Source organism: Pararge aegeria, chromosome 21, assembly GCF_905163445.1.
Source record: "Pararge aegeria chromosome 21, ilParAegt1.1, whole genome shotgun sequence".
Taxonomy (NCBI): domain Eukaryota; kingdom Metazoa; phylum Arthropoda; class Insecta; order Lepidoptera; family Nymphalidae; genus Pararge; species Pararge aegeria.
Window position 1 is genome coordinate 14,023,634 of NC_053200.1, and position 20,579 is coordinate 14,044,212.

The following is a 20,579-nucleotide window of genomic DNA, read 5'->3' on the forward strand; positions in this document are numbered from 1 at the left end:
TTGTTAAGTTGTACCACGCAGAATACTATAATACTTCATAAGTTCAGTGCTTTATAATAAAATTAATAAAAAAATAACCATTTACTCATTAACATCACGAAAATGTAATATTGAATTAACGAATTGGCTTCTTAACGTAACTTATGATGAGACTGAAAACCTTATTAAATAACAATACAATAACACCCCCACCCACACTCAAATACACATACACATAAACCTACGCGCACGCACACACTCATATTAATTTTTTTAAGTACAATTAATTATATTTAAAAAAAAATCTTAAGGATGTACTTATGTAAATGTAGAAAAAGAAAAAAAAAATTGAGTTTATCAATGCTTTCAATTGAATTTAATTCAAAAGGTTTTTAGGTTTCTATTTTTATTCATCTCACTAGATTTAATTTAAGTGTATGGTTCTCGCTCCAGAGATGGGCGATAATAAATGCGACTCAGTCTTGCACTATAGCAGTATTATCGAATTTGGGTTTCATGATACACATTACCTTATGTTTGCCTTATTTTGTACTATTTTTAATTTACTGTGTAACTGTTAATTGAAATAAACTTATTATTATTATTATTTTATAAATATTACTTACCTACAACTTGACTGCTAACTTTTCCATTTTTATTGACGACATACAGATCTAGTCCGGTCAAAATCAACGCATGGTCCCAATGTAAGGGATCGTTATCTCCTGGTGGATTCTCTAATCGCTGCCATGTACAAAAATTACTCAAGAACCTATCTATATCATGTGGTCTCTTTAAATTCACTGGGTCTTCGTGGAGGATTTCTAATCTCTTCAAAATAAAGTTCACTGGTCTTCCCAAACTTGGATCGTGGTAGAGCAACTGTACTGCATTAATCATAGCTAGTACAAATCTGACTAACTCCCTCTCGGTGTCCTTTGGAAAGTTGATTGTCATGTGTTTGTATAAATCTCTATCTACGAATACAGCTGTTTCCACAAAAATTGCTGGTAAAACAGCTCTTTTCTGTCTATTTTCTCCTATTACTAATTTACCCACAAAATCCTGGATAGTTTTATTTCTGTGAGCTAAATTTAATTTAAATTGACCTAAGCTACTTTCATTTATATTTGTATCTGCTACTATTTCCCGTTTTCTTCTATGTTTATTCCAAGTCTTGACTTGTTCGGGACTTTCAAAAAATGTGAGATTACGTTTCTCATTACAAATATTTTCCTCCTTTATGCTATTTGTATTATTATTAAGGTCAAAAATAGTTTTTTTGACTATGATATGCGGTTTTAAATCTTCGTTGTGGAATCTCTCCGGCAGTGGATGTATAAAATAGTAACTATCGTTTGACTTGACAACTCCTCTCTGAAATGATATAACATCGTAGTGCAAGTTTACGTGATCATTGAACCGAAAGATTGAAGAATCGACATTACAAGTGATTAGATAGAAAAAAGGTTCAGATTGTTATTTTTTCTTTATTTTTTATTTATAGTTCCAAATGTGTTCAACACCTTGGGAGTGAATTCATCTAAGAAAATGACTGCAGATGATTACGATTATGATTACGAACTGAAACAGTATACTTTGAAAATGAATTAATAATCTTAACTAAATATCTGCAGTATTGAAGACCTAAATTAATTTACCTCAGTAATTGTACGTTTTTTTGAAATTTCATCAAAATATCTACGGTCTATTTGTAAAAGTTCGTCAAAAAACTAACCGATTATGAGTCTTTGTGTCGGTTAAAATAGCTAGACTTTGCTTGCTAATATGCATGTCTGCCTGCATGTCAGTCTAGTCAAAATATTTCCATTTTTTTAAAAAAACGTGTGTGTTAACCCTATTTTGAAAAACGAAAATGTCGATGTCGGTTTTTTGTGTGACAGTTTGTGCGCACATCGTAAGAAGTGAGCTGGCGCACAATGTATTTCCCTCTCACTCGGTTTCGCAACTACCTTCATCCTATTAAAATCGTGTAACCATGAGCGCGCGCATTTCTTTACATCGTATAAGTAATTTCACTCCCATGATTTTTTCATAACGCCACTAAATATGTCGGTATAACTTCTAAAAACTATGTTTAGTTTATTGACATAGTCAGGGAAAACTTACCACATCCTCACACACATACAAAGCAGCGTGGTCACTCCTAAAATAACATAAGTCTAACTCTTTATGGGCATGCTGATCTAATACAGCTTCCGTGCCGTTTGACCATCGCTTCAGCAAAAGAAACTGTGGATCTAGAAAACTATTTTTGGGACTTAGTTTGATGTTGAGATGCTTTTTTAAATGAACTAGGTCCTCGTTTTCATGCAGCAGTGATCTTTTGCGACGTTTTGGTCTTCTTATATGTGCTATCTCGAATTCTGCATCTGAAATGGCGATTAATTAATAAGATGTAATAAAATATGATTAATTTTGTTGTCTGAGCTGGTGCAGTGGTGAGCGCTGTGATTATAAAGTGGTCCTGGGTTACGGATCCTCAGCCAGGGAAATTTGGGAATTTTGATTTAAGAATATCCTCTGGTCTGGTCTGTGGCCCAAACTACCCACAAAAGCGTGCCGCCGATGCGATTTAGCGTTTAGTGTACATTATTGTAATAGTCAAACCCTTTCATTTGACACCCAATTTTGTTGTGGCGGCCATCTTGGTTTGAAAATTAGTCATAGTGTATTTTACTAGGCTAGTCCTTTTCATTTTATACTCATATCGAAGGAGCTGTAAAAGAATATTACGCAAGAATATTATGTAAGCAGCCATTTTGTGGCGGCAGCCATCATGGACCGTATTCATGAAACGTAGCTAAGAACACTCCCGACTAGTTAACCTTTCAAACAAAACAAAATCAAAATTGGTTCATCCGTTCGGGAAATACGGTGGCATAGACAGACACGTCAAACTTATAACACTCCGTCGTTTTTGTGTGGGGGGTTAAAAATGAGCGTTTCACACTACTCGCTATAAAATGCCTTATTACAAAACTTATTCAAAGGTACGTCAATAATACATCCTATAGGCTTCGCGAGTAAGTAATGTACTGGAGTATCTAGGGCCTTTAATGATTTGAATAAAAAAAGCTTTGACGGCGAATCCGACTAAAATCTGTTAATCCTTATATTGCTATCTCGCTCTAACGTATGATGGCGTCCCTTTCACCACCAGAGCCTGTGAAGCGCTACTTGAGATTGTAAAAAGAATTGAGATTGTAAAAAGAATCCAAATCCTCAAAAACTTCATTTTGTTGCCTCGCGAGGTGTGCATAGTAGATTATTCAATTCAGGGTCAAAGCTGATCTCGTCTTGGGCGCCCCTTAAACCCTTGCTACACTCACGATTCAAGATGCAACACAATTACTCCGCTCGGGAGTTACTCTAAAATCCCTTGTCTGCTTTGGATTTATCCCGGTGCCCGTAACTTAAAACATTGTTTTACCCCCCTTGTTGAACAATCTACTATTACTAACGATAATTCTAACATACTTACTGATATGATTAGCACCAAGTAGAAACACCTTTTCCGTATCTGTCAGATGCTGAAGCAGCTGTATTTTGTGCTCCTGTAACAATGGATTGTTTAACTTTAATAATCATTTGAATGCTAATGTCTTGCGATAATTATGATGTTTGCTCTTATCTGTTCATCTATACGTAACAAGGAAGCAACATTCCATATGACATTGACGTATCCAAAACTACTGTCAAGTTTAAGTTATATTAATAATAAGTTTTTTTGACCCCAATTCTTGCAGCTAATTAAATTTATAAATATATACTACGACAATACACGCATCGCCATCTAGCCCCAAAGTAAGCTTAGCTTGTGTGATGGGTACCTACTAAGATGACTGATGAATATATTTATGAATAATATACATAAATACATATAATTACTATTTATGTATTATTAAGTGTACGAATAATACTCGTTTTCACTTATTACATCTCAATTATAATCGAGCAGAACATCCTCTGAAGAATTTATACGTTACAAATGGATTTTCGAAAATCTGCTTTACTTCGATTGCTTCTACTTTTTTAAGACTTAAATACCGTTTAAAATGTTGACAACAAAACGAACCAATTATAATATTTTACGATATTAGTTAAAGGTAAGTTATTTCACAAAATATATAGGTACTTAGTTAGTATTCTATTACGAAAAACATTAAATATTTAGATAACAAATTATTACGAACTAGCTGACCCGCGCAACTTCGTCTGTATCAAATCAGTTATTATCTGTTTTAATATCTTAAAAAAACTAAGAACCTAATTGCAGCGGCACCTATTGGGTCCAGTTTTATTTCAAAACTATATTATACGCGGCCAGGTGTCCCTCTGCATTTTTCTTGCTTTTAGCATTTCTATATCCGTCGTAACTTCTAAACATAGGTCAAATTTAAATTATTTAAAGAGGAATCTGCAGGATATATATGGATCTGTTTATTTGGATAAGGATTAATATCATGATAGGAATGTCACCATCTTTAGATTGTACCCATGTTTTGATTGACAAATTATAACAAAAATCTGTTATTGGGACTTAACAGTTAGACATACAGCCTCTCGGACTTTTTTGTAGGTAATAATGATTACTTTAAATATGTAGTACATTTTGTAATGAAAAACATTAAATATTTAGATAAGAATTATTACGAATTATAAAAATCAAATAAGTACTATTATAGCAATTCTATATTAATGAATCTTCTAGTGACCACCACATGTTTATGGCGTAGCATACGTATCAGCCAGGTGGGCAACCGATAATAAACATCTATTTTTTTCTTGCCCTTATCCCACGGTCAAAATTATTGAATTATTATACATAATGAAATGATCGTTTTTGGCATTGTGTCCAGTTAAATTTTCAGTTATTTTATTTTTATTTATGTAACTCTTTTTTGTATGCCACAACATTAACAAAAATATAATGAAAACAGAAACATAAAGAAGGAAGTAGAATGGAAGAGGCGGCCTTATCGCTGAAAACCGATCTCTGCCAGGCAATTTTTCCATAAATAAGAGGGGGATAGACTGCTGGTGATACAAATTTTAAAAAACATACATACGAATAACTACATACTTATACATAAACTAGTGTACACAAATAGATCAGAGTACATGATATCTTATATCTTTAAACGAGCAATTCTTGTATTTATATAATTGTAATCTCGGAATTGGCTCCAACGATTTTCATGAAATTTAGTATACAGAGGGTTTCGGGGGCGATAAATCGATCTAGCTAGGATTAATTTTTAGAAAATGTCATTTTATTCGTGTTTTTCGGTAATAACCGATTTGGTGCAGACGAAGTTGCACGGGTCAGCTAGTAATTAATAAATATTAAAAAGTAATTAGTTGCCTGTAAAGTCGGTATACGGGCGAAAGTTTTACGTGACAACGACTTTGAGTGGTAAAATAATTTTAATGTGAATATTCATTCGTATAGTAGGAAGAAGGATGAAATAATAGTAACAATTTAAAACATTTATTTATACAAAGAATTATATTTAAAACATTAATTTATACAAAGAATCTCGCACTGAATTTCATATTAACAAAATTTTATTTTTACCTTTACACATACATACGTATTTATATACAAATATACATACAATAACTTGCAATACATTTGCGTACAATGAAACAGCGTTTACTACAAAGGGACGCGTGCCTTTCACTTTTTATGTCTGTCTCTCTCGCTCTTAGGCGGGCGCGTGCCTCTCACTCGCTCTCATTGTGAGCGCATAACGTGAGCGGAGCGTAACGCAGTTTCTTGAAGTGTCACCCGGCAAACCAATTTATAAGACGTTGTCACGTCAAAAAGTATATATAATAACAACACATACATATTTAAATACTAAGTATAACATACAATAAATATGCAACTTTCGGCCCAAGGAAGTAGCAAACTTAGTGTAAACTTGGATATAGAACCTAAAGCATCAACCTCGCCGACCGATTCGAATTGCAGGCAATGAACGATTGTTCTACCCGTTATTATCGCCCAGCGAGAAAATAGCCTCGACACTTTTTGACAATGAGCATTTTTCACACGGATACATGTTCCTAATCGAATCTGATGGTCGGCCCAAGTTATAATAGAATCGCGAGAATGCCGCGCTCGTAATAATAACGCGCTACGTACCTACATGCTTAATATGGGTACGATAAAGTTATGTCTATAATTTTCTCAGCCTAATTCTTTAGACCCATATAGAATGTCAGTATTCCCAGGCCCTACTGGACCAAATATTTGGGAAAACTGGAAGTATTTGAAAAGTGAATCACGAAGATATTGAAAATATATAAATATTACCGTAATTTATTTAATTTTTTATTAAATGGAAAAATTAATCCTTATATTTATAAACATAAATAAGTCTAGCATCACGTACTTATCTAATATATAAATTAACCATTATTAATTTTGCCCTTGAAATAATAACTTCATGGTATGCAATTCTCCCTTGTGTATGATTCGAGACCCAGCAGGGGCCTCGTTCAAGTAGACAGTTAACGAATGTAGTTATATCATGAAAATTAAGCTTAATTAGCTATACTCCGCAAAAAGCAGGAGAATCGATGTAATTTATAATTTCTTAAATCCTTATACTCCACACCAAACAGACCTTCGGCAATGTACCCTCTACGCACATTTCGCTCCAGAACCGGAGCATCCTCATGCTTCTATCCAAGTTAGTATGTAGTTATCGCCATCAAATCACTTCTATGTGCCTACATATTTTCCATGTAATGAACCTACACATCAAAAGTACCCTCTATTTGAATAAAGAACTCTTTGACTACGACTATAGAGTTTGGTTTTCAGTTAGGGTCAATTTAAGAATTCATTATTTTCCAATTGGCCTGTTTTGCTGCACGTAGGTAAAATTTTGGTGCGAGGAACAATAGCAACTGATTAAGGGGATTGTTTTTTTAGTGCCGTACGCCTTCCAGGTTATCGTGATATAATTATTTTTGACTAGGTACTTCATTTACTATCTCAGCAAACTCGGTGCAAATGTAGTGACATTAGAATCTAGAGAAAACGGCAACAAAATACCTGTTTAATTATTATTTGGCTTTGATAAACTTAGATGTCAAACGAGAAGCTAGCTAGAGCTAGCTAGCGACTGAAAAAGTAATTATTTCATAATTTCATATAATGTAATGTATGTCAGATTGCATAAGACTAAGAAAAGTTGGTGTTAAATAAACGCTTTAAACTTATGCTTTGCACAGTTCAGTGTTACACAGACATCAAAATGTTTATGCTATAAACGTCTTGTTCCGTATTTGTTATACCTAAGGAAGATAAGTTATCTTGGGAACTTCCTTTTTCCTGTGTAATCAAAATTTTTTTTTTGACTGTTGCACAAAAGATTCTCGCGTCAACATAAAATTTTTGTTGTGATAATTGAACGAGAATACTTAGCGGTTTTTATGACGTGATTCCAATGACAATTATATTGGTCGTTATAAATATTAGTAGCAGGCTAACCTGTCAGGGGTCTACACGGCTACGTACCGGAACGCTAAATCGCTTGGCAGCACGACTTTGTCGGTAGGGTAGTAAACATAATTTTTTTATAGAAATTGGAACTTAATAAACTTAAGCCAGGCCTAACTCATGCTGCGATTGCCAGAGAGTCGCAGGTTCAAATCCTGTCGGTTCCGAAAAAAAATTGTTTGCATTTTAAGTTTATAAAATTGATAATTCCTCCAAGTGTAGGTAAAGACACTAATAAAAATTATAAAATTAGAAATGGAATTTCCCAAATTCCCCCCGCGGGGGTTCGTACCCGAGACCTCCACTTGTAAGGGGTCTACACGGCTACGTACCGGAACGCTAAATCGCTTGGCAGCACGACTTTGTCGGTAGGGTAGTAAAAATATTTTTTTTATAGAAAATGGAACTTAATAAACTTAAGCCAGGCCTAACTCATGCTGCGATTGCCAGAGAGTCGCAGGTTCAAATCCTGTCGGTTCCGAAAAAAAATTGTTTGCATTTTAAGTTTATAAAATTGATAATTCCTCCAAGTGTAGGTAAAGACACTAATAAAAATTATAAAATTAGAAATGGAATTTCCCAAATTCCCCCCGCGGGGGTTCGTACCCGAGACCTCCACTTGTAAACCACTGCACTCACCGCTACGTCATGGAGGTCATTGAACGTGATATTTGGAACTCCCTTAAAATACTTTTGTCCAGCAGTGGACGTCTATTTGTTGACGAGATGATGATGAAAAAGTAGTCTATAATATAACTCTAAAGTCAATAAACTCGGTATGTGCTTAAAAAAGAACCGGCTAATGCCTAGAGTTAAAAACATCGGCTTAATTTTCGAGGGGCCGAGTTCGAATCCCAGCACGCACCTCTAACTTTATAAGTTATGTGCGTTTTAAGTAATACAAATATCACTTGCTTAAACGGTGAAGAAAAACATCGCGAGGAAACCTGGATGCCTGTGAGATCTCCATAAAGTTCTCTAAGGCGTGTGGAGTTCACCAATACGTATTGGGTCAGCGTGTTGGACTACGACCTAAACTCTTCTTATTGTGTAGCCTTGCTTTGAATTGCGCCGGTAGTTGGTTGATATGACGATGAGTCAATAAACTGTCGCTTTACAAAAATAAACTCCGCAGCCCTGCTCTGCTGATGCGTAAAAGAAAGATAAACCAACGAAACAAAAACCCATTTTCGCAAAGAAATCCTTAGGGATTGCATTCGGCGTTACGCAAGTTTACAAATGAGCCAAGAGATCGCAGCTTCTGTAAAACAATGAAAGTGTTTTGATACGCGCGGTTTGGTTTTACGTAACGATAACGTAAACGAATCGTTTGGCGGATAATTTACTCTTCTCGCCGGATTATTACTGAATTGCGTTCGGTTGATTTATGTTCTCGGTACGGTTGCAAGACGAAATGGTTGAAAGATATCTGGAACTAATCATGGTGATTTCTTATTTGGTTAATAGCATTTATAAGAAACATAAGCTATGATAGCCTAGCTGCCTTCGGCCTGACTGTCGGTATTTTTTTATGAGGTGTCGTAGGAATTCAACTTGTTTTAGCTGCCTGAAATGTGGTTCGAATTGATAACAATAAAAATAAATTCCACAAAATGCGTAGACAATATCACGTAAATAATGTGCAAAATTGTATTTACATATTCAATGCAAATGTAACTCTGAATAAATATGCATTCCTGGTGGGGGAACAAGAGAACGCCGATTCCTGACCATCTCCATCACTGTATCGAGTATCGGATTTCTATACAACGTGTAAATGAAAACCGAAATAACACTTCTCAGGCGAGAGGTAAATTATGTACTGTCTCTGAGACTGATCTGTGAAACAGAACCTATTGTTTTTTAGTAAACCACTTCCATAGTTTTTACTGAAAGAAATCAGATACAGCGCATACATCACATGCAAAATTAAAATCATGTGACTCCTGTCACTTTATCAAGTACGCGTCGTGTAGCGTTGGTACTATGCACGCATCGGTATTTTATCTTTATTAGCGTTGTCATTAATAAACGCTTGGAATGGTTTCAATTCTTTTGTATGGAAAAATAAAAATACTTCTTTTGATTTAATATTTTTACAGGGTGATTCCTTATGAAATATACTTATACCGTACTCCGCTAATATACAACTGTTACACGTTGTATATTAGCGGAGTACGGTTCAGCGCGACTGTGATAGTTCTTGCAACTACCTATTTATCAAAGTCATAGCTACAGTACCGTCTTAAATACAACTGAAATGTACTTCTTATTTACATCCCTAAAATACCGCCCACTCGAAGCAAATCCCGGCTCCGCCCGTACCAACAAAGGTAGGTATTAAGAGCGTGAATTCCGTGCACAATGGCGATTATAATGTCAGTTGAAATTGGTTACCTTGGCAATTCAAGTGAAGGAACGTTGTGACACCTATTCATAATCCGTCACGCTCTGCGCAGATGGTATCGCGGATTGACAACGCCATTTGAATATCGATATGTTCGCACTACAACCTTTATCAATCTTTTTTTTTATACAGGCTTAAATAAAAAATACCACAAATCTCTCAGTCTGTTGTTGTTTACATTAAAACTAACAACTTTTGTTCTACGACTTTTTTTTTTAACCTAATAGTTTGTGAAATATTAAATTTTCAAAATTTTACATAGAGTACTACTTGTAAGTACTCTGCAATATACTCGTAACAACCCGCCCCGCCCTGTATGCATTTCCTCTAACTTGTGTTTGTTTATGTGGCTTTATTTGTCTCATTAGCACCGCATATTTCCCAACTGCTCGCAGCGTTTTGGCAACAGAGACCGAGGAGTATGGTTACTGTTTCGCTGATCACATGTACTTGGATTCACAGTGTAATGTCACTATACATTAGTGTGGGTAGGATTTCGACTTCGCTTTCGGGTGGCCAAGTTCGAACCCCAGCACGCACCATCAAATTTTCTAATTTTTGTGCTTATGAATATCACTTTGTTCAACGGTAAAGGAAAACATTGTGTGGAAACATGCATGCCTGCGAGTTCTCGATAGTGTTCTCAAAGTTGAGTCCACCAATCCGCACTGGGCCAGCGTGGAGGCCTTAACCCCCTTCTCATTGTGGGACGAGACCCGTGCCCTGCCGTGGGCCTGTAGTGGTAGGTTCGCATCATAAGTGACATCTATGGGTCTCTTTGAATAGAGACATTTTTGACTTCGACTTTGAATTAAAAAAAAAACTCAAGTGCATTATAATGCTGCTCGAAAACAAAGGAGCGGCCTCAGAAGTAAATTAAGGTCATATTTTCTGTAACTTAATAATACTGATGATGCGCTGATAAGTTAAAGACAAGGCCGCTTGCGTACGCGGTGGTCCAAGGGTACCGCCCAATTTTGTGCCCAACGGGTTACGGAAGAAAGAAACGCTAACCAAAATATAATAAAAGAAACTTCTATTTACAAACAAAAATGCTTCTTTTTTTATATAGTTAATAGCTCACCTGAAGGTGAGTGCAAAACCATCGTTTAATAACATAGCAACATTTCGCAGGGCATGCAAACTTATCCTGCAAAGTGTTGCCCATCAACCTGAGGCGTTGATGTGAAGCCTCATATGCACGTAAGCACACCGGCAACCACGCTCCGGCAGGGTGATTACGTATCTCGCAATAGCAATGCGACAGGCGTAAATCTTTTTTTTTTTTTTAAAGGCTTGCGTTTGTACCAATTGGGTACGATTTACTTCGCCAATGTCACGTGGTGTGGAGGAGACGCCCTTTAGAATGATAGGTGAAATATGAGGAAGACCAAATATTAATCTTGACACATTTAAATAAGTAGCAGATTTTTTTGCTTCTCCTTTATGAGTTAATTTCCAACCCAAAACGGCACAGAAAAATAGATAATTAGAATGTTAGTCGGTTGGTGATAGGAAGGAGATAAGCTTTCCTTTGTACACTTCATGTATCTTATGTTCACAGTCACAATTTATGGTACATAAATAATAAATAAATAAATAAATAAATAATAAGGTTTTCACATATATATTTACAACTTAATATTATTACACTTAACATATTTACATAAGAATCTACAGAATGGGCTAAACACAGACATTAACAGACACTCAACATTTAGAGGACGAGGAACTTGGGCTGGGAGAACATCATAGAGGGGATGAAGGAGTTTAGGGCAAGAGAAGAGGACAGTGCCTTCGTCCAAGCCACACTCAAATAGACGTAAATCTTGCAATCACTGCTGTCAAACGTCACTTTTGTTTATTTATTGTATGGAAAAGTGACGCTTGACAGCAGTGATTGCAAGATTTACGCCTGTCGCATTGCTGTCGCGAGATATGTAATCACCCTGCGGAACTCCTTAAGTCAGGAACACAGAAAGAAAGAAACATAGAAAGTAATTTTAATATTTCCCCACAGAATTGCTTACTTAGGTAAGTATACAAAAACATAACTAGCAAAAATACACAGCATTGTAACAAAGCTGCTTAGTGGCCGCCCCGTCACAAAAAGCTGTACCACTCCTAAAATCTTTGCTGGATTTTTGCCCTAACAATACCTACTCGAGCATCCGGTGGTGTTTGGTTATGCGGCTTTATCCGTTTCATTAGCACCGCATATTTCCCAACTGCTCGCAGCGTTTTGGCAACAGAGACAGAGGACTATGGTTACTGTTTCGCTGATCACATTGACTTGGATTCACAGTGTAATATCACTTTACAGTAGTGTTGGTAGGACTTCACTTTCGGGGTCCCCCTAACTTTTCTAAGTTATGAGCGTTTTTAGCTAATAAATATCACGTGCTTCAAAGGTGAAGGAAAACATCGTGAGGAAATTTGGTGTATGAGACCCATAGATGGCACTTATGATGCTTACCTACATCATCATATCAACCCATTACCGGCCCACTACAGGGCACGGGTCTCCTCCCACAATTAGAAGGGGGTTAAGGCCACCACGCTGGCCGAGTGCGGATTTGTGGACTCCACTCAACTTTGAGAACACGATGTCGTGTTGGATGGCATGACAATAATGAGTAAAAAACAACTAAGTCACACAAATAATGTGTCTCTCAAAAGTTAAAAAAAAAACGGTAAATAAACAAAGATGTTAATATGCATGTCCATTAAACGGTAAGAGTCATTAAACTTAAACATTAATATTTCCTCCTAATAACTCGTGGAAACAAAGCAATTTTGCATTCATATTATCTGAAAAATTACACATCCCAACGCCTTTATGCCTGATTGTATCTGCATAATTAAATTGTAATTAAACGGCAACAAAGGACCGAGGTGGGATGCTGTGACAGATAACACAGCAATGTGAGATAACCCGATAGTAATTTGATGTATGATCAAAATTAGTTGGTACTTTTTTAGCAAAGTTGTTATTAAAATTCCGTGAACAATGCGGTTATATTGAAGCGGTGATACCTTATTACATAGCTCGGAGAACCGATGGACGTTGGGGTTCCAAGGTTCTGGAATAGTGACCCCGAAAAGTTAAACGCAGCGTCAACATTAAACGTGTCGCTGGAACCCGTTGGGAACTATTAGACTTAACTAGAACAAGGCCGGGGGGGGGGGGGGGGGGTATTTTGCACCCCTATGTTATTCAAAAACTCGCACGAAGAGATTTGCATCTTCTTTTCTTATACGCACACTTCATAGTTCTGTGTTTCCTAATTCTTACAACCTGGATATTTATTAAAAAAAGACTGAATAAGCATCTTCTAGGCAAGCGCGTCCCATCGTAGGCAGGGCAAGTCAAACGCTAGACTATCATTGTTAATAAAAATAAAAAAAACAAGCGGCCGAGGACCGTGGATTTTGGAACTCCCTACAAAAGACCTATGTCCACTACTGGACTTCAATCGGTTGAAATGATGATGACGATAGAGCTTCGGCCTCCATTTCGGGGGGACCGAGTTCGAATCCCGCCGCGCACTATTTTCAAAGTTATGAGCGTTCTAAGTAAATAAAATATCACTTGCGTCATGATATTCTGTCATTTATAATCTGCGTAACGATAAAAGCAATCGTATTTGATTGGTCAGAAATCTCTATGGTGTAATAATTTCTTCAATCCTTATACTCCACACCAAACAGATCTTCGGCATTGTACCCTCTACGCACGTTTCGCTCTGAAACCGGAGCATCCTCAGGAGATGTTGACTTTACAATGAAAAATTGTTAACCATACTGATTCTCCTGCCTTTCGCGGAGTATACCAAGTTAAGTATAATATTCATAAAACTGGATTTAATATATCGAACTTGCTTCAACGGTGAAGGAAAAGATCGTGAGGAAACCGGCTGCCTGAGAGTTCTCCGTAAAGTTATTTAAGTGAAGTCTACCAACTGACATACATTTTATGTTGTATACTATGTTGTTACTTTATTATTATAAGATGTACTGTTTGTAAAACTTAACATGAATAATTCTTTCTTTCTTTCTTTCGTCTACTCATTATGAGGTGAGGTTAAGTACGTAGCGTGTACTACCCGTGCTCTGTAGTGGGTCGGTAATGGATTGTTAATGAGCAATGCAGGTGGCGTATGGTGGCGGCAGATCCGACTATATTTGTCACCAACCCTCCTCTTTCCGAGGGTCTCACACGACTAAGATAATCCGATCTGTAAAGAGATCTCAAATTAATTATTCAGACGCATCAACGCAATTTCGAATTTCGAATTTTGAATTTAAATTCGACTAATAATGATATCAGGGATCCATCCTTCAGTTATGCGCTTTGTTATTAAAGTTAAAGATCTTACATGGATTATAATGTTTTTCTACATAACATGTTGGCATGCCACATAACGTTAGTCTAATGATTGTCATTAAGATGCTCTTTTACCATGAAATTACAAGCCCGCAATATTTTTTGCCATGCGTGCAGAGCACAGGGTCAAAATAATGAAAATGGCGAACATGAATGAGTGCGAGATGTAATTGTGGCATAATCTTGATGTTAGGACGTATGCAGTATGTAATGACATTTAATTAAGGTTGATCTTTTTAAAATCCAAATTTGCACACTATTAATTTAGTAGATTATTATGCTCTCTAAAATAACTATATAGTTTACCAACATCTTTATATTGTACAAACGTTCTTGCAAATAAATGATTAAAAAAAAAAAAATTATATGTTCAACATGTGTTGTACCTATTTTTAAATATAGAAAATGCCTGACCAATACCACTCCGTTGTGGGAAACGGATTTGTTATGTGAGACTTGCATCCACTTAAAACTCTGTTTCCACCCATCAAATGGCGATTGGTGGTCTTTACACGTCTTGGAGAACTCATAAGCATGGAGGTTTCCTTAGGATGTTTTTCCTACATCGTTAAAGCAAGTGATGTTTGCTTAAATTTAAAACGCACATAACTCCGAAAAAATAGAGCTACGTTCCCGGAATCGAATTCGGCCTCCAGGGAGCCCGAAGTTCTAACCCCTTGGCTATCACCGCTTCAAAATTAGTGTGTATTCATAAACTAGTTCCAAAGTAGTGTCTCAAAAATGTTGATATTGGACATTTTTTAGACATTTTTTAGAAATTACTTAATTCAAAGGTGAAGAAAACTCGTTAATAGTGTTCGCAAATGCTCGTGTCCACCAATCCGCACTGGGCCAGCGTGGAGGACTGCGGCTTTAACCCATCTCATTGTGGGAGGAGACCGTGCCCTTTAGTGGGCCGATAATGGGTTGATATGATAATGACAATGGCAGGACGTGTTCCTTGTGTTACCTTGCTGCAATGTGCAGTGGCGGGCACTTCATAAAGGCACAAAAGCACTGCCTACCCTAAAATTTATATATAACTCGTATAAGAAGAGGATTTTTGCTGTATTATGCAATTTTACTGCTTTATGCATACCCTGGTAGGAAATCCAGTGCACGCCACTGCCAATGTCCCGCCATGTGTACATCAACCTTAGTTGTAGACAATGTTTAAGCCCACCGATAGCCCCTACAACGAAACAGAAAACCTTGTAAAATCAATTACAAATCAATTATATACACAAACTTTGAGCACGCACACACAAACACACACACGGACACACACACACAAACATACGCAGAAACACGCATACTTATTTTGTATATTATAGTTTGTAATTTTTTATTATCATCTAAATTTCTTTATAACATGTATGTCCTGTTGTATATTATTGTATCTCTTGTTTTGTTTGTTTACCTACCTTCATTTTAATGTATTTTGTTAAGTTTATTTTAATTGACACAGATAACATGTCAACATATACTCTCAGTCATACACACACAAACACACACACACACTCCGCCTAGATTAAGTGATAATATAATGTAACACTACTTATCATCATTATAAATTTTAGATTTTTTCAGTAAAAAGTACTGATTTGTCAGTACTTTTTAACTTTACGAGACTTAGTAGCGCGCACAATAACTTTTTTGAGGAGGCTCTGAGCCAGATTACTACCCTGCAGCGGGAGCTAAGTGATGCCCACCACCAGATCACCGAACTGGAAGATGCAGCCCATAACACAACAGCAATACACACTCAAAGCCTATATGAAGAATTAGTTGATAGGGCCCCGCAGTTGGTTACTGCTGCTGCTGACATGTCTACTGCTAATACCAACTTCTCTAATTTATTGATAGTCAAATCAGATACAGTAGTCAATCCCTGCAGCAGTAGGAAACTAAAAAAGTATATCAAAGTTAACCGATATATTAAAAAAACACAGAAACTGTTAAAAGTACATAAAAATTCTGTTAAATCTCTGAAACCAAAGAAAGAACGTTTAGAATTATTGAATGAAATTAAAATGTATAGTTCACAGTTAGAAAGTAATAGATTAAGTTATGAATCTGACACACAAATCGTACGTAAATACGTACACTGGCAGTAAAGTTTGATATGTATCAAAGGCAAATGATATCTGAGTACACACAGACTTCAGATGAATGGCATAAGACAGAACAACCCAGTGGTAAATTAACTTCACTATCTACCCATAGTTTTGATAGTATAGGCAGTCATCCCCAGTTTGTGTCATCAGTGTCATCACCCTCTAATGTGAGAAAGGTGTGTGTCAGGTTAAGTAACTCAAAATCACAAAACATAAATATGAATAATAATTCCTTTATTGAAGCAAATGCTCATAGTAGCAGTTCAATAAAAACAATTATGTACAGCGATGAAATTGGATGTAACATGGGCTTATATCTTAACTCTCAGTTGAATGGACACAAAGTTTTGAACTACTGTTTACCCAACTCAAATTTAAAAGCTATTGTAGCTGCAATTTGTAGAAATAGGAATATGTTTGACTGTAAAACTAATTTAATTATCATAATGGGAAATAGAGGGAATGTTAACAAACCTGAGCTGATTAAACTTATTGATTCTTTAAATACATTAAATGTAAATAGTATTGTATTATACACATTTCCTTATTTTCATAACTTGCCACACCAAGAAAATACTATTAGGTATAATTTAAATATGACTTTGTACAATTTATGTACATATAATAAGAAATTTCATGTTATAGACTTTAGCAAATGCTAATCCTACTTATAGTTTGTACCGAGATAGATATTACCTATCACACTATTTTAAACAACAGATAGCTGTTTCGCTATCGTATTTTTTTACCATAACAGCCAAGAACTTGGCTAAACCAGCTGCTTTTATTGAGCAGTGTAATAGTTTTGACATGAAAACCTTGGAAATTATTCCAAGTCATTTTAGTTTAAACTAGTTAAGGAGACAACAGAGGCTTTCTCTTGCTTAGAAAAGCAGACAACTGAGTCTCCCTCAGGCATATATGAAAAAAATTATAGTAAGGGGTCGCACAATGTACTATTAAACCAAAAATATAATAAAAAATCTAATTCTAATTATATCAACTTGGTTCACCAAAATATTCAATGTATTAGAGGAAAAGACTTAGAGATTGAATTATTTTTAAATGATTTTAACATTAGCATTTTATGTATAACTGAGCACTGGTTGAAAACCCATGAATATTTGTTTAATTTTGGTAACCACCAGGTTGGTAGTTCGTTCACCAGGGTTACAGCGATTCATGGAGGCTCTTTAATTTTATTAAATAAAAATTTAAAATTTAAAAACAGAAACGATATTGTTAGCCTTTCTGTTGAACGGACAATAGAGCTAGCCTCGGTTGAACTAGAGCAATTTATAATTGTTACTGTTTATAGGCCACCCTTGTCAAACTTTGAACTTTTTGAAAAGGTAATGGATGAAGTGTTATTTAAAATATCAAAGTGTAATAAAAAGTTAATAATATGCGGAGATTTTAATGTAAACATTTTAGAAAATAACTCTTTAAGTATCAAGTTATTGAATTTATTTAAAACTTACAATCTATCAAATATGTTCATGGAGCCCACAAGAATAACTGCTACTAGCGCCACCTGTTTGGATAACATCTTTACAAATATAATTCCTATAAGCAAAAATATTATTAGTAAATTAGACTCAGATCATTGTGGTCAAATTATTCAATTTGAAAATGTGAAGAAAAATGTTTCTAAACGTAAAATAACATTTGTTCCTGTAACATCCGACCGCATAGAGAAAATGAGATATAGCCTAGTAAATGACCTCCCATTCCTACCCTCAGGGGCGACTCCAAATGCAATGTACAGCTCCTTTTTCAATACCTTTAATAGACTATTTCATTCTATATTTACTAGTAAGTCGGTTGTGATTACTGATACATTAAATTTTAGTGAGTGGGCGACAGTTGAACTTCATAAAAATAGGCAGAAGCTGTACGAATTGTATGCTGAACGTCAATTTAACACTGGTGATAAGTTTGGGGATTATGTTAAATTGTTTTCCAAGAATTTTAAACGCGCTTGCCACTTAGAAAAGACGCGATACATCAAAAATAAAATTAAAAATAGCAGCAATGCAATCAAAACTACTTGGAACATAATTAATGAGGAGACGGGAAGAGTAACACCACGAAATATTAACTTTAAACTTAATGTAGATAATAAAGCCTTAACAACAGATTTCGAGGTGGCTACTGCTTTTGAAACCTTCTTTACCAACATTCCCGTCTCCACAACAGAATCATTAAACTCTTCACCAGATATGGCTCTCTCTCTATTAAAGGAAAATGTGCCTGAGTGTAACCATTCTTTTAAATTCACGCATGTTAGTGGCTCTGACGTTATTAAAGCCTTTAAATTATTAATTAATAAAAAAACAAATGATCTGTGGGGCATTTCCGTAAACGTTGTCAAATCATTAATTTATATTGTTGCACCCGATTTAGCCTTAATATTTAATAATTGTATAGATTGTGGTGTGTTTCCTGACTTAATGAAACTTAGTAAAATAGTTCCATTGTTTAAATCGGGTAGTACTTCTGACCCCACTAACTTTAGACCAGTATCCGTACTACCCACTTTCAGTAAAATCTTTGAAAAACTCATTTTAAATCAATTACTTTACCATTTTCATAAGTATAATTTACTTCATATTAAGCAATTTGGTTTCACACGGGGTCGCTCAACAATCGACGCAGGTGTTGAGCTAATACAAAACATATTTGAAGCCTGGGAGGAGTCACGTGATGCACTTGGTGTGTTCTGTGACTTATCTAAGGCGTTTGATTGTGTTCAACACGAAACGTTAATTAGGAAACTACACCACTATGGAATTCAGGGTGTAGCTCTAGACTTAATGAGTAACTATCTACGCGATAGAATTCAGAAAGTCGACGTGAATGGAAAACGGTCTAATGGATCAGTTATGAAAATAGGTGTCCCACAGGGGTCTATATTAGGACCATTTCTGTTCCTTATTTACATTAATGACCTTCCTTACCTTGCCAAGGATAAACACGGGATAGTTCTGTTTGCCGATGATACATCACTGACTTTTAAAATAAATCGACGTGAACTAGCTTTTGACGACGTAAACAACTCTCTCGCTAAAGTGGTACAGTGGTTTGAAGCTAATAATTTGGTTCTTAACGGAAAAAAAACCAAGTGTATAAAATTCACTTTACCTAATGTTAAACACGTGAAAACCACTGTACTACTTAATAATGAGGAACTGAAACTGGAGGATACGACAGTTTTTCTAGGAATAACGTTAGATTCTAAACTTCAATGGGGCCCTCATGTAAATAATTTATCGAACAGGCTTAGTTCTGCTGCCTATGCGGTAAAGAAGATACGCCATATGACCGACGTAGAAACTGCTAGACTGGTATATTTTAGTTACTTTCACTATGTCATATGGAATTTTACTTTGGGGTAATGCTGCTGATATTAGCACTATTTTCGTGCTGCAGAAGAGGGCTGTTCGTTCTATCTACAAAATGGGTCCGAGAGAGTCATTGAGAGATAAATTTAAAGATTTTAAAATAATGACAGTGTATAGTCAGTACATATTTGAAAATTTAATGTACGTCCATAAAAACATTTCTAAATTTAAGAAAAAATGTGACTGCAATAATTTAAACATTAGAAGTAAGAATAAACTTACAGTGCAATATACTAGGTTGCATAAAATTCATAATTCGTTTAAAGGAAATTGCATACAATTCTACAATAAACTACCAATTGACATCTTGGAGATGTCTCTTAAAAAGTTCAAAGTTTGTATTAAACGTAAGCTTATAGAAAAGTCCTACTATAGTATAAAGGACTACGTAAACGATAAAAAAGCTTGGGTGTAAATTATTGCTCTAACCAGGTTGCTCTTCTAATAATTTAAAATGACATTGTGAGATGGCGATAACAAAAAAAAAAAAAAAAAGCACCCGGCTAAGTTTGTTGTGGGCTTCTTCTTAGACCGGGACGCGTTTGGAACCCTCGTAGCTTTAGTTTTAAGTTTACGAATGTGGTTATCTCCATCATCTCACTACCGTGTAATTCTTATGTACGCATCAAAAGTGCCACCTGTGGGCCTACTTGAATAAAGATATTTTTGACTTTGACTTTGACTTTGAACTAGAACTATGAAAATATTAGATATGATTTGTTGTGACTTATAACAATATTTTTAC

General features: G+C 35.6%; 1 protein-coding gene across 1 annotated transcript in view; it reads right to left on the reverse strand.

The window, feature by feature from the left end:
• Positions 1-20,579, reverse strand: part of LOC120633305 (A disintegrin and metalloproteinase with thrombospondin motifs adt-1-like) — a 75,874-nt gene that overhangs the window by 15,198 nt on the left and 40,097 nt on the right. The window contains exons 2-4 of the mRNA XM_039903494.1: positions 3,485-3,557; positions 2,110-2,372; positions 606-1,356 (exon numbers count right to left, since the gene is read on the reverse strand). Of these exons, the coding sequence (XP_039759428.1) occupies positions 606-1,356; positions 2,110-2,372; positions 3,485-3,557 (1,087 nt within the window). The remainder of the gene's footprint in view (positions 1-605; positions 1,357-2,109; positions 2,373-3,484; positions 3,558-20,579) is intronic.